The 15,040-nt window shown below is 40.2% G+C and overlaps 1 protein-coding gene across 5 annotated transcripts; it reads left to right on the plus strand.

The window, feature by feature from the left end:
- The first annotated feature begins 6 nt into the window (after positions 1 to 6).
- Positions 7 to 13,290, plus strand: GJA3 (gap junction protein alpha 3). Of its 5 annotated transcripts, XM_017730803.1 has the most exons (4): positions 7 to 505; positions 1,319 to 1,396; positions 1,612 to 1,713; positions 6,664 to 13,290. In XM_017730803.1, the coding sequence occupies exon 4, from the start codon at positions 6,681 to 6,683 to the stop codon at positions 8,214 to 8,216; it is 1,536 nt and encodes a 511-aa protein (XP_017586292.1). In that variant the 5' UTR covers positions 7 to 505; positions 1,319 to 1,396; positions 1,612 to 1,713; positions 6,664 to 6,680; the 3' UTR covers positions 8,217 to 13,290. The 5 variants fall into 5 exon arrangements, with proteins under 5 accessions (XP_017586292.1, XP_017586291.1, XP_017586293.1 ...); XM_017730802.1 differs by having other exon boundaries at positions 7 to 1,396; XM_017730804.1 differs by having other exon boundaries at positions 7 to 1,396; positions 1,612 to 1,702.
- Positions 13,291 to 15,040: the final 1,750 nt, after the last annotated feature.

The following is a 15,040-nucleotide window of genomic DNA, read 5'->3' on the forward strand; positions in this document are numbered from 1 at the left end:
CGCTGCCCGCTTGCCGTGTCCCCCGGCCGTGGGATGGGCGCCGGGGAAGGGCAGGGCGGGGCCGAGCCTGGTCATCCTGCTGAGGAGGAGTCGAGGCAGGAGCCCTACTGCTCTGAATACCTTTCTGAGGGACCCTGGCACTCTGTTCCTGCCCCACCGGGGGCACCTGTCTGCAGGCAGCGGCGCTCGCAGATGGGACGGTAACTGAGCCTGGTGTGGCAGGGAGAAGTGTCCAAACGTCACCAAATACTTCAGAAGATGCAGTGGAGGACAAAGCAACAAGTATTTATATCCAGGATTGTTGTTTAGGGGCATGTAATATCTTCTTAGAAGTTGCCACTAACATGTGAACATTGATGTGCATTTCAAGCCAGTTTTGTACTCGGAGTAAAGTTAAGTCTTAAATATAAAGCAGAGCCAGAATTTCTTTCAGCGTTGTAAGTGGTGCCACACAGAATGATGGAGTTCACGAGCATAACCCAAGATGGTTCCGGGGTTCCTTGAGGTGAGCTCTAAGTTATCTGGCCCATACAAGCACTTTCTACTGATAGTAGAAAAGGCCGGGTAGCCTCCCTGCATTGAGCAGGCTTTTACCTCACTCTGTCCACGTCTTTGGTCTGAGAGTTATCAAAATGTGCCAGTTACTCACTTGTTCACTTAGGACTCACAAGTGATGCAAAGGATTGAGATGAATAAATATTCTTCGGAAGGTATGAAGCTTGATTAAGTAAAAACTTGCCAATGTTATAACCAAAAAACTTGTTTCATTTGTGTCTTTTTTTTCCTGTAGGCAAAAAGTACTTGGGTTCATTGCTGATGCACTGAAGAAATCATATAAGCCTAGCATGTTATTAGGAATCCTTAGTGTGTTTGGTCTTTAAGACACTGACATAGATATGAAGAATAAATTGAACTGAGTAGCTAGAGATACTAGAGGTATTTAAATTTACCCTTAAGGTAAATTTAAAGGGAAATGAAAGAATCCTACTAGAACATTTTAGAATTAAACTAGAAAAAATTTAAATGGTTTTCATAGTACAAAAGTGTACTTTAAGAAGTTTGAACAGGGTCTCCCTTGCAGTTACTGTAACTTGCCTGAAGTCCTCTCAGATGGATACTCAAATGTTGGAGTCCCTGGTTCTCTGCAGTGAAAAAGGGTCTTGAGTGTTTGAATGCCAGAAAGGCTCTTCTTTCCTTTTTACATCTGGGGCGGGGGGCGGGACACTCCTCACTGTGCAGTTTTTAGATCTGTGTGGCTGATGATATGTGGGCACCTGACAGCTCTGTCTCATTCATGCTTCACTCACTCGGGATGTAGGACTGTTGCCCTCATGCTCCACGGCTGTTCCGCAGTCCCCCGGTAGCTCCACACCCTTCACGCCTTTTGGCTTTACTGGTAAGTCACTGTCTTTTCATTCCCATGTAGAGCTCTAAGTGGCATTTGAGTATTCTGGGGGACAAACGTGGTTGCTTTTTGTTCCTGTTTTTCTCCTGTGGCTAACAAATCAGGGCAGGGGTTTGTTCCAGCAGGGAAGAGAGGAGTTTCACAGGTGGGGTGTAGCTCTCCTCCTGGGCTCAGCCCTGCACTCCTCGCGCTTTTCCTTTACTCAGGCCAAACTTTCACTCAGAGGTCAAGTGGAGTCAAGAAGAAGTCAAAAGAAGTTTTGCCTGGGATTTAAGGAGGAGGCTCCATAGCAGTAAAGTAAGTTCAAGGTAATAACAAGATCAGTCAAGGAATTAATTTTTAACAAGTGTTTAAAATATAACAAGAGTGGTGATAGATGTGTCTGAAAGTATGACACTGGGAGCATGAAGAAAAGTATTTTTAAAATCCTCGTTTAAACAAGTTTATAAAATGAACTGTGAAACCTCTATTGTGTTTTATGAAACACTCACCGTTGTGTTTCATATATTTGGACATGGCCAAATACCATTAAGTTTCACTGGAAATTATAGTAGCTTATTCTGTGCCAGCATATATGCCAGTTTGTCTGGAATTACATGGTCACGCTACAGACTTTTCTGCAGGATGACTGCTTTTGTCTGATTTAAATTAGAGTTAAGAACCTGGTACTAGAGGAGATGCCCGATTGTTTGGTGTAAAAACAAATAAAATATTGCAAGTTGTTTTAACAGCTTTTTTTTGCCATACTGCTTTATAAAATGTAGATAATTTAGAAGAAAAAAAAATCTAAATCCCAAGTTTTTAGACTGTCCAGAGAAATCAAAGGAAATGTGGGCTGAATTTAAGAAATTATATTCAGACAAGGATATCTGTTAGGTTTCTAAATATTTGTTTTGGGACATTTTTAGGAGGTACCAGTATAATGAAATTGTAAATATGTCAAGTGTCATAATCTCGTAATGTATTTAACACAGCTGTGTACTTATTTGTGTGCATATGTGTATATAAATACATAAACATATACATGTTTGAGTAAAATTATAAATAATAAAATGTCGAATTTTGCACACCTAATACATAGTGATGAACTTCTTCAGTGATGTCATCTGAAATAAAAATAACTGGCAAATTTGTGTTACATTATAATTATTCCTCTCCTGCAGAGGGATTGATGTGACATTGCAGCTTCTAAAGTTTATTCTCGCTTGCCTGTTCTCTTTGTCACGTGCAAAGTGTGTTTGTGCATGTACTAAACTAGTGATTAATAACACAATATTGATTCTTAAATGCCATGCCAATTTTTATGAATGTCCGTTTTTCAGTGTTGGTCTCAGAGGAATGACTTTCTAATACAAGAAACACAATACAATTCAATACACCAAATAATATTCAATACACCAAATAATACAAGACTCAAGTTCTTATTAAATGATACAAAGTTAATGAAGTCCTTGCTTTTCCTACCGTTGAATTAGATTGTTTTCTGAGACAGATTCTCTGTCATTCCCTTGTGGGTATTCATGGACATAATGAAATGCAGATAAAGATGTTTCATTTCTTAATCTGCATTTTTTTCCAAGCACAAAAAGAAAAAATGTCTCCTTTCACAATCCATATTGAAGATTAGGTCTTAATAGTTGCCTGTCTCTGTATTTCGGCAGCACTGAAAGTAATACTATATAGTTGAAGTTTATGTAAAACTACAAAAGCAAGCTTGGGATTATTCTCAATTAAAATATTGAGTTGTGGCTGTTTAAATTTAGATATAGGTATTGTTGAACTCAATAGTGAAAAATCAAATATTCTGAGAGCTTTGTGAACCTTTTGTTTTCATTTGATGTAATTTAAACATTATTGTATCAAGACACCCCTTTACAATTATTGGTCTGATTTTTGGATGAGTTACATTTGCCTTAAGAATTGCTCACTGAAGAATGTATTGACATTGAAGAAAGACACAGGACCTGGATTTCTGGGAACTCTCCAGCCAGTGGAGATGTGTAACTTTGCATTGCCCTTGGAAATTATGTCCTTCCAGTATTTATGTACTATGGACAAGACACGTTTCTGGTGAAGGCAACAGTTGCTGCAATTCATACCAAGATGTACACTGAGGTTTTTCACCTCTGTGAAGTTAAGATGCTGTGAAGTATCTGCTCACAGCTTAAACACCTTCTCTTTGTGTGCAGGATGATTTTGCACACTCTGATATACAGAAATAAATCTTCTAACTAATGTAAGCATTAGAATAACTTTTTTATGTGTATCCTTTGAGAAGTGCATTGTGTCATGTCTCTGGTGTCCTGAATTATCTCAGCCTGGGCATTGCTGACCTGTAGTAAAAAGAAAAAAATTCTTGAGTAGTATTAGTGAATGGAGAATGATTCAGAATAAGTTAGATGGATATATTATTTGTCATCTTTAAGTTTTACAGATTGTTATTGTTCTTCTGCTAATCACTAGATAAATCCTCAGAAAAGCACAAAATATCCTGTTTTTATTGTAGCCATCATTGCCTATTGATCTCTGTAAGGGATGCACAACAGTGTGCCTGTAGGGGACAAAAATTGGTACCTTACAAGTGCAGGGCTTATCGTTTTTCAGGAGGGCAGACCAACTTCATTCTTTTTATGCAACAGAAGGTAATAATCAGTTTTTATAAAAAACCAGTATGTGGCCTTTGTGGCCTTGGATACAAGGGTAAGAAAATGGGACATGAGTGCTGAATTCAAGAAGATTTAATGGTCTATCTTTTTGCTGGTTAATAAACTTTCTATTACAAGTATTAGTAACAAAAGAACAAACCATAACTTTGACTGCTGAGCTGCCTATTTTGTTTGATCTGAATGGAAAATAAAGTGAGGCAGAGAGTATTGAACTGAGAGGCACAGAATAATGTCAAGAATAGCAGAGAAAGGAAATACTGAACTTAGGTTTGTGCTAAACTTCTTTAATCCATCAAATATCACATTGTTCATTTTGCTTTTCCTCCATTTTCCCACTCATAATAAGAACATGCCCAAACAACAGTTTAGTTCTGTTCAAACCTGGAACTAAACTGGGTATATCTTCAAATGGTTTTGAGTAAAAAACCCCACAAAATTAATTCATTATTCCCTTAAAAATTTTTATTTGTCAAGATTAAAATTACTTAACCATCCAAAATATTTTAAACATTATAAAATCAAGATTGATGATTAAATTTTAAAATAATATAAACATATTAAGACTACAAAAATACCATAAAAATTTATTCAGCTTTGGGCTACTGTTTTAAGAGGAGAAAAAATACATTCTTCAAAAAGAATCTGAATATATGTTAAAAATGTTTCAGGACTGTGAACATACATACACAAAATCAATATCTCATTTTTAGTATCATTGTTTGCAGTTTATCATGTTATGTTGGAAAAAGAATTCACTTACATTAAAGGGAATGTGGTTTTGAAGAATATCAAATACGTATTTTTAGGGGGAGGTTTTGTTCAATTAACTTTGTGGGATAAAAAAGTGAATTAGTATTCCAGGATTTGCAAAACTGCAAAATACTAACAGATGTGTTATTGCTTTTTGTGTGAAAGCATACTAGTCTGCAGTTCGAGGTATTTCATTGCCTCACAGTAAAATCAAGTTATAAATAAGTGCCTTAAATAAGTTTAATTTCTTTAATTGCCTTAATTAAAAGCCTGAAAGAAGCTCAGAACAGACTTTGGAAATACTTCTTTTGGAAAAACAGTGACATAATTGCTGAAAATTACACTCATATAATGATGAGAATAGTATACTTTTTTAGGTGTAAATTCTTAGCTGTGGTGATGAACACCTTTTCTTTTTCTTGGGAATTGTAAGACACCCAGGTGTTTGGATAAGAAGTATAGGTATAGTAAGAAGTAATTAAGTTATATTTATAAAATATTCTAAGATTTTTAAACAAGAAGATAACTGCCTTTCTCATAGTGGTTTTTTTGTATGCAAATTGTTAGAGCTGAATTACAATACAAGTATTTCTGAAGGTATTGAAGTTACTGAAAGCAAAGTTTTTTATTTTGTTTTCGGTTGAAGGTTGACATATAAAACATAGGAGTTTATCAGGAGAATGAAATGTACTTCTTACATATATTCCAATATTCTTACATATAATCCAGTTAGGAACAGGCCCAGGATAACAGAAGTGATACCAGCAGATTTCTTCTGTTTCTCAATTGGAGGAAACTTGTGAGGAATCTGATATTAAAAAAAGTCTTGCATTTTAAGCCTTTCCAAATCAGCAATTGTGTCTCTGCCTAGAATTGGACTTGGGAGGCCCATCATACATGAATTGGTGGAAGCTGCTGAGAATATATGCCAGTTGTTTGTCACAGAAGTAAGGTCATAGGATGTACTTTTATTTTTTTCCAGGAAAATCTCTGTATATAGTTGCCGAAGTGACCTTGAGTTTGTTGTTTTGGTTTTTGTTTTGTTTTAATGATGTTGCAGTAGGTATGATTCAGTAACACCAGCTGCCAGGACAGTAGGGGAAATGGCATAGAAACCTTTTCACCGTTTGTCTCAGAATTTCTCATTCTTCCCAATATTTCAAGTTATTAAAATGTCTGGATTTTATTAGAAAGAAACAAATTTGAACATGATTAGGCTTTGAGAACATGCTTGTTGAGTCATACAGATTCCAAAATTAAACTCTAAATTCCATAGGTTTTGAGTAATTATTTTTCTGTGTTTGTACAGTTCAAAAATAGCAGAGGCCTGAGACATTACTAACGTTCTGAATGCTGGAATAAATAAGTTCTGGTAACAATAAAATTATTAGAGTTAGGCAAACTTCACATCACACTCTGGATACCAGTGCAGTTGCGTTAATAGTAAGATTATTCTGTTTATTTGATCTGATTTCTACCTGTTCTTTTCTAAATATGAGCAGGAGCAGTTAGAGCCATCTCAGACAGAGGAAGTAATGTGTTTTAAAATATTTAAATCTTGTAGAAATTCTAACTTATGAATCCTTCTTGCCAGTTGTGTATAGGCACTTAAGCCTGTATGGGCTCTGCGAGAGCACTAAACATCTCCCTTCTGTGCTCACCAAAGCCTGTGATTGCATGGTCCTGGGGTTATCTAGTTCTTAATGTATGTGTGCAATATTCTGCAAAAGCAAGTGCCCTTAAGAAATATCATTTGTTGAGGATCAATCTGTTCTGCCCCAGTGTTGTGTAATTATAAGATGATTTAACGTTGCTCTAATTGCTCTGATGTTCTTATTGTAGGTTAGAAATCTGAAACAATGGGTGACTGGAGCTTTCTGGGGAGACTGTTAGAGAATGCGCAGGAGCACTCCACGGTTATTGGCAAAGTTTGGCTGACGGTACTGTTTATCTTCAGGATCCTGGTGCTGGGGGCTGCTGCTGAGGAGGTCTGGGGAGACGAGCAGTCGGACTTTACATGCAACACTCAGCAACCTGGTTGCGAAAATGTTTGCTATGACAAAGCCTTCCCCATTTCTCACATCCGCTTCTGGGTGCTGCAGATCATTTTTGTCTCCACTCCAACCCTCATCTACCTGGGCCATGTCCTGCACATTGTACGCATGGAGGAGAAGAGGAAAGAGAAAGAGGAGCTGAAAAAGAAGGGAAGTGGCAAAGATGGCAACTACCCAGTAGCAGCAGCATCTGGCAGTGGTGGTGGAGGAGGCAGCAATAACGTCAAAGATCCTGTTGTCAAAAGGGGGAAAGAGAAGCTCCCAATCCGTGATGAACGTGGTAGAATCCGTATGGGGGGTGCCTTGCTCCGTACCTATGTCTTCAATATCATATTCAAGACACTGTTTGAGGTGGGCTTCATTGTGGGCCAGTACTTCCTATATGGCTTCGAGCTAAAGCCAGTCTACCAGTGCAGCCGCTCACCTTGTCCACACACTGTGGACTGCTTCATCTCAAGGCCCACGGAGAAGACCATCTTCATCATCTTCATGTTGGTGGTGGCCTCAGTCTCCCTGCTGCTGAACATGCTTGAGATATATCACTTGGGGTGGAAGAAGCTTAAGCAGGGCATGACAAGCCAGTACATCCTTGAGATGCCTGTTGCAACAATGACACCAGTTATGGTAACGGGGGAATCCAAACCTGTTTCCCTGCCACCACCAGCACCACCTGTGGTGGTCACAACTGCCACGCCGGCCCCTGTTCTGCCTGACACCCGTGCTGTCACACCACTACTGGCCCCAGTGACCATGGCATCATACTATGCTACAGCTGCTCCAAGACCACGGCCCCCCTCCAACATGACATCCATGGCAAGCTACCCTCCTGCTCCACAAATTCCTGAGGAGAGGCACCGTGCTGTGACTCCCACACCCATCTCGACTCCCGTCACCATCCCAACCCCCATGCCCACGCCCACACCAGCCGTCATCAACTACTTCAACAGCAGCAGCCGTGCCCTGACGTCCGAGCAGAACTGGGTCAACGTGGCAGCTGAGCAGCAGGGGAAGGTTTCCTCCAGCTCAGCAGGTTCCTCTACCCCCAGTAGTGTCCGGCATCCCCTTCCCGAGCAGGAAGAGCCACTGGAGCAGCTACTCCCACCCCCAGCTGTGCTGCCCATTGCTGCAGCCAACAGCGGCAGCAGCACCAGCCTGAGCGGGGCGAGCGGCAGTAGGTGGGATGTGGAGGGCGAGGTGGAGCTGTCGGGGGCACGGCCCGTCTCGGCTGCCTGCACCACGGTGGAGATGCACGAGCCACCACTGCTTGTAGACACGCGGCGCTTGAGCAGGGCCAGTAAGTCGAGCAGCTGCAGAGCCCGGTCAGATGACCTGGCTGTGTAGGGCGGTCGCCCCTGCTCGGGGGAGCAGGTGGTGGAAGGCAGAGTGGGCAGGGGAGCTGCCCGGGGAGGCCAGGCCTGGCGTGGGTGAGAAGGCCTGGGCTTCAAACTTAGACGCTTGCTGTTTTTGCACTCTGTGAGTTGTAGTGGGGAAAATTATCAACATTTTCTAATAGGTCAGGGGTGACCGAAGCGCAGCCTGTGGGCCAGGAGACCAGTCCCACTTTCCTTCACGTTCATGGCAGATCCCTCAAGGGCAGCCATAGGGGAGGCCTGCACAGATAGCAGGTGGTTATGGTAGCTGGCAGTGTGCCCTGAGGCTGCCTTTCATCCGAGAAAAATGTTAATATCCCTAGTGCCCATGCACCTTGCTGTCATCTCCCTCTTGCCCTTGCCTTCACTTCCACTCGTCCACAGAAGCTCTACATGAGCAGATGCAATGACTTACTTTATTCCTCTTGAATCTTACGTAGCCCTATGGCAAACATCAGGGTGGTATATTGCCTATTGGCATCTGTCGTCTCTACGGACCAACTTGCCATATTAAAGGTAACTCAGTTTCTTCCATATAATATGACTTAGTGAAGCCTTTGTGCTCACGGCAAGTCACCAATGTGCTCCTCGGCCAGGCAAAGTTTAGGGAACCCCTGGAGTAGATTTTTGAGGTTCTTCTTTCCATAATTTTTTTTTTTTTTTACTCTTGACCTGTTAGGAAGTGTTCGGTTTGACCTTCTATCCAGTGTTTGCCAGCCATGATCACACCATGTTTATAAGCCTGCAAATATGTTTGAGCATGTTTGATTATAATTTTAGCTGACTTCTAAAATTGCTTACAGGAGGACAGGAATTTAAACCACACCTTGGAAATTATTACACAGAACAATTTCTCTTCAGAAAGCAAGGATTATGATGTCAATACACTGTGGCCCCATATATTGCCCGTGGACAATTAGGATGAAGTACAGCTCTGCATTTTAGACTATTAGATATCAGCTTAAGTTTGTTGGAAAAATGCTTTTTAGAAGTAAACTTGAGTGCTTATTTTCAAGTATTTGAACATTTTAAGAATAATCTGTAGGTTTAAAGTTACTTGACTGTGTATTTAATAATTTTAGTTTGATCTTTGATCTTACAAGAAAATGTAAGAGGAAAGAAACTTACTAATGGTGAAATTCCCAAAGCAACATTATTTCCTGTTGTGTACTCTTTAACATCAATCTGTAGCGTCCTCAGGTCAGTGAAAACAGATAATATTGTATTGCAGAAAAGGTGGCTAAAATACCTGGTCAACGTGGTGGCTGAAGGGTCTTTTCCAATCCCACTGAAGTCACTTGCAGGATTTCCATTCAATTTAACAAGAAGCAAGATTTGGGAATGGATCTTGCAGGCCTTACTCAAGCAAAACTAACATTCACATGAAGTTTAGGCAGCCAGATGAAATTTAGATTTTGGGCCTTAGAAAAGACATTGAAATCCTCCTTTTGAAAAATGTGTGTTTCCCTTAAAAATGGGTGAAGGAAAATACTGGTTTGTTTTTTTTTTTTTTGAAGGTGCAGCTTTTCTTACAACAGGCTCTGTCCTTTATTTCCTCCTTAACAAGATGTTAGTCAGAATTCTGCATGCCTGATAAGGCTCAGGAGAGTTTTGGTACAAAAGGAATACAGAATTAGGCCCAGCTTCTGTTCTAAGCAGAATCCAAAAGAACTGAAGCTTGGAGTCAGTCCTGTTGCTGCTATAGATCGAAGGTACTGTAACTGGAAAAGAGCAGTCAAACACACTGGGATATCCCTTTGTGTCTTTGAAGTGTTTGGCCTGGCAGTGCAGTCCTTACTCAGGCAAAGCAGGATCACGCTGTAGCAAGTAGTTAACATTGCCAGTTATTTCTGCTGTTATATGTTTTCCTGAGCATGCTTATTTTATTCAACAGCCAAAATATATTCCCACCACTCAAGATTAAACATTTTTACTGCTTTCTGAGTAGTCACAAAGAGCTTCTCATGATCAGAAGCACTGTTCTGCAGCCTTTGGGCATGTTGTCTCATGATTTCCTTGTCCTGCTTGTGTTGAACCAGGTGAGGAGAAGTCCTTCCGCTGCCATGGATCTTAAGGGCAGGCACTGCATTAAAGATCAATGTGTAGTGGTACAATAAAGATATTTATTAGTAGGTATTCAGCTTCAGGCATGCTCTCATGGATTTTCTGTGTTACAAGCCATAAAAACCCTTTCTGCAAGAAAGCTAAAAGCCAAGTTTTGCTCTCTGTTGTATCCATGCAGCTGTGCTGAACATAGACTAAACTTGATGAAGTTGCCTAGGTGTAAACAAAGGCAAAGATTAAGATTCAAAATTTTTAGATTTACTAGCATCTATAATAGCAGTTCTTAAAGTTTTGATAAATGCCAGTTAACTATATTGCTGAAATAATGCAATATATGCATCTCTGTATTTTAGTACATCAGAGTTTATAGGCTACATTTTCCTTCCTTCTATGCTTCTGAAGAATGACGTCAAAGTCTTTCTGGAGTGTGTTTATATAAACCAGGCCTCCTGGAATGTGTGCTTTTTTATATCAGTTCCTGAGAGCAAAACTGATGTTGTTTGATGGGGCTCTGCATCTTGCAGCCCTTACTTTAGTACTACCCTCACGGAGTGTGTCCTGCAGGATTGCATCCATACTGTATATAAAAAACAGTAACAGAGATAGATTTAACTTAGGATCAACTGAGACCTAGTCTGACCTTTTCAAGTTAATGTGTGCGGTTAGACCTGCAGAGAGTTCAGATGCTTTAGTGGAACATATGGTATTTTCAGCTAGAGTAACTTCTGGAAAGCTCTAAAAGATGATTTTTCCTGTTAGGTGAAGCTCGGGGGGAGAAATGTAACTCTATTGCAACCCCTAAGAGAAGTCTGAGAGAGCAGCCTCTGCATCCAGGCAGTCCTGGCCTGAGAAAGCAAAGCTACAACTCACAGGTTGCGCTTTTAAGATCAGCTTAAGTTCCATCACGTAACTATGCAGCGTCAAGCCTCTTCATTACCTGCAGTTTCATTTGGAGTCCAGTAACTGTCTCTTCATTTAAGCCCAGGTAACTGTTTTGGCAGAATTCCTCAGTGCTTACAACTGCTTGTAGTTGCCGGATCACATCTGGATTCAGATTTGTTGAAAGAAAAATCTAATTGGTGTGGCCAGTTTTGAGGACTTTACTCGTGAATTATCACTGAATTCAACATCCTGTGAGTCGAGTGCTGAATTCTATGCAGAATTCAGCAGTTCTAGAAAATATGTGCAAACACCCACTGATTTGCAGAATAGAGTCTGTTGGCAAAAATTATCCTCTAATTTCCGAGTTGTTGACTCTTTCACATCAATTAATTACAAAGTTTCATGGGAGTTGGTAGCAAGTGATACCCTGGTTTAGTATATGGCTGTTCAGGCCACAATTCTGAAAGACCTCAGGTGCACAGCTAAGATGAAACCTGTAGGTAAGTTATCACAAAAGCAGAAGTCGGAACAGAATCATGCCTGATACTAAGCAGACTGAGTAAAACCCCCCCTCATTTTTGCTCTTTGAGTAATTGTCGGAAAACTTGTTCTCTCTTACCTGAAGTTAAAAAATATGCTGAAAAAATAAAACTGAAAAAAGAAAACTGAAAAAAGATACTCTTTGAACAAGTTACCAGGTGTATGATGTACTACTCTTTTTGCAGTATATTTGTCATTCAACAAGGCATTTAGAGCTAATTAAATGTTTGACATTTTGCAGCTCTTAATATTATTTTCTGGTATGAGTACATAAGTGTCGGGTCAGTAAAATAATAAAAGCAAGCTTTAAAAATCAGATCACTATTTAGGTCCTTTTTTGGTTAGTCATGGGACTGCCTCCTCAACTGCTACAAACTGTTGTATTCCACTGAGTTCATTTGGTGACATCAGTCTGCAGGAGCAGAGTGTTGAGCCCCCGGGTGTTTTTGTTTCCTACAGACACTAACACCATGGATTTGAACAGGCTGGGTTTTTTTTAATTCCAGATGTTTTACTTTGATTTTTATTGTGAAAAGTGTGCCTTGTAATTTTGATTTTCGGAAGTTTACATTCAGCTTTTGATTTCAGATTGCACATTTGGATGAAATAAACTGCTTTCTAAGTTTACATTTGTATAAGAAGTAAAAGAATGACTCTGCCAATGTGTTAAACTTAAAAGAGAAATGTCTTACTATAACACAGGAACTCTTCAGACATAAGGCAGTACCATTAAATTTAACCTGGTCACTGATCCATAGTATCAACTTTCTCTGTTGGATATATAGGGAGCACACCATGGAAAAAAATATTTTTCATCATGAACTCAATTATTACCAAATAAGATAAGGTTCATTATTGTTCATATGCCTTCATGTGTGTTTAGAGCACAGTAACTAGCTGTGACATGTGTCCCCTATGAGCAAAACTTGCAGCCTGGTTTAAAATTCCGAACAAAGTATTTGTGGATAAACACTGCACTGTTACACTGTAGAAAATTTTACAAAAAATAAATGTTTTTCTTTCTAGGCAAAAATATGGTCTAAGCCTGGAAATACAATTTCATGCAAGTTATTTTAACTTTTGCAAATAAGACCATTAATGGCAATGCTATTTGCATAAACTAAAACCACTGATGTGATAAAGAAATTGTAGATTTGCATTTTAAGTTTGCTGTAAGATGCCAATCTAATTCTAGAATTTTTAGTTCTTGAAGAGTTATGCAAGATGCGTGAGCATATTTTAAGGTGGAGAATACATTGCTATTTGCATTGCCACTATTTCTCACAGTTAAAGGGTTCTAAAGCATGAGAAAGCTTACTCAGAACTTTCTTGTTGCTTTCTGGATGTTTGTCTTTTACATGACAGAATCTGACAACAAACATAACAAGTTTTCCGCGCAGTCAGGAACTTGTAGTAGCAATAAAACCAGCAAACAGTTAACAGTACTGTCTTCAGAGAAGTGCCTTGTATATTAAATTCTGCAAGAAGCAAGTTGATGTAAACGTTAATTTACCTCATATGTTTACAAAATTGTGACTAAATAAACTTTTTGTACCACAGCATTGTCTCTTCTAGATTAAATTTTCATGGTTGTGTAGATGGTCTTTTAAAATACTAATGTGATGGAACAGTTAGCTCCCTCCTGTTATTCACTTACACTGCTGCTTTCCTTCATCATATGAAGCACTCACTGAATTGCACCTCATGGAAAACTGGATGTTAAAACCTGTTTCTGTGCAGAACTCCCAGTAGCTTCAAAGGAAGTTCACAGCCCAGAGGATACATGGGAACAAGACCCAGTTAAGCATGTGCAAGGGTGAAATGCTAACTACCTGGACATCAGTGGGAGGTCTGCTTCTGCCTTCTGCCAAATACAGGTTTCACTTTTGGCTCCTGCTTTGACACAGGAGTCACTGTTCATCTTGTCGAGCATGGCATTGGCAGCGACTCCCACCTTTCCCCCCAGTGCTGACTCACTAGCTTTCATTTATCCATCAAGCTGCCGTGCCATGAGATTGTTACCTATGAATGCATGAAGGATTTTAGCGCAGGGAAAATGTGTCCTTACAACGTGGGTTGTCCACTACATTTGAAATTTGCTGATTTGGCCCTTATAGGAACATTCACAGTTTAGCATGCAGAAGTGTAACTCAATTCTGTACTGCAAATGTACAATGTAGTAAACGCAAGTTAGTCTGAACATTGTATAGTCCCATGAGGAGGCCAGGGCCAAATTTCTGTGAAGTTTTACTTGTGGAAAGCAGCAACGTGGGCAAGACTAAGTGTGTCTTCCAGAATTGCTAAGTACGAAGGCTTTGTAGAACTTTATTTTATCTGCAGCACTTATATGGACCTGGCAGGTCATAGTTTCTGCTCTGTAGTACTGAGTGCTGCTCTCTCCGGAGAGTACAGTCAAGCATATTTTTTTGGTGCCTCCTTGTGCTCAGGCAGTGCTGTCTCTGCTTTACATGATGTATCCATATGGTAAACCAGACTGTTCACTATCTCTGGTGACTGGGCAGAAGTAAAGCAAGCTGACAGGTGTATAATATGGGTAGTACTAATGTGCTTAGCAGTAGTAATAAGCTAAGGAAGTGCATAAAGTGGCCTGGTAATACCAGCTGATAACTCACTTGCCTCTGACCAAGAACATTTTGCTACAAATATATCTGGCATGCTTGCTATTTAGATGCATATTCCACAATTTTGTCGCTTTGAAGAACAGAGTGCTCCCAAGGGAGCTGAGACCGTCAGCTGATGCAGACACAGCTCAGTCATGGACTCTCCCTCACTTGGGATGCAGCCACACTGCTGTCACCTTGCTTACGCTGTCTCTAAAGAATTTCTGTCTGGAGTATGAGATACAAATGTTGCTACTCTTGATGTCTGAAGGCCTTTGTGATGGTGTGGGTGCCTTTTGCTGCCACATGAGCGAGGTGGCTTCGTGAGTTTCTGGAGAAAGAGTGAAAGGTGTGTCCTCTTCATCCACAGCTGTGTTAGGGCACCCTGAAGATTCTGGTAGTAATGAGAAGAGGTGTACTGGGGGGAATGCTCTAACTGGCTCCAGTAAATGTCCGAACAGTTGTGCTGAAAGCCAAATGAGGGGCATTCCACACATCCCGGTACTGCTGCTGCTGTTCCCAGGGATTTGGCACAGAAACAATCAGCTGGGCTTTAGCAAGAATTATCGGTAAGAATGGGCTTTAACTAACCTCATCAGTGTTTCCCCACACTGTAGCTGGAATAGGAATGAAGTCAGTGATGGCAATACATGTTGCCTCTCAAGGAAACAGATGTCAGATAGCGAGA

The sequence above is a fragment of the Corvus brachyrhynchos genome, unplaced genomic scaffold (genome assembly GCF_000691975.1).
Source record: "Corvus brachyrhynchos isolate BGI_N302 unplaced genomic scaffold, ASM69197v1 scaffold363, whole genome shotgun sequence".
NCBI classification, from domain to species: Eukaryota; Metazoa; Chordata; class Aves; order Passeriformes; family Corvidae; genus Corvus; species Corvus brachyrhynchos.

Coding starts and splice junctions, on each gene's coding strand:
- GJA3 (XM_017730802.1), top strand. CDS start 6,681: ATGGGTGACTGGAGCTTTCTGGGGAGACTGTTAGAGAATGCGCAGGAG.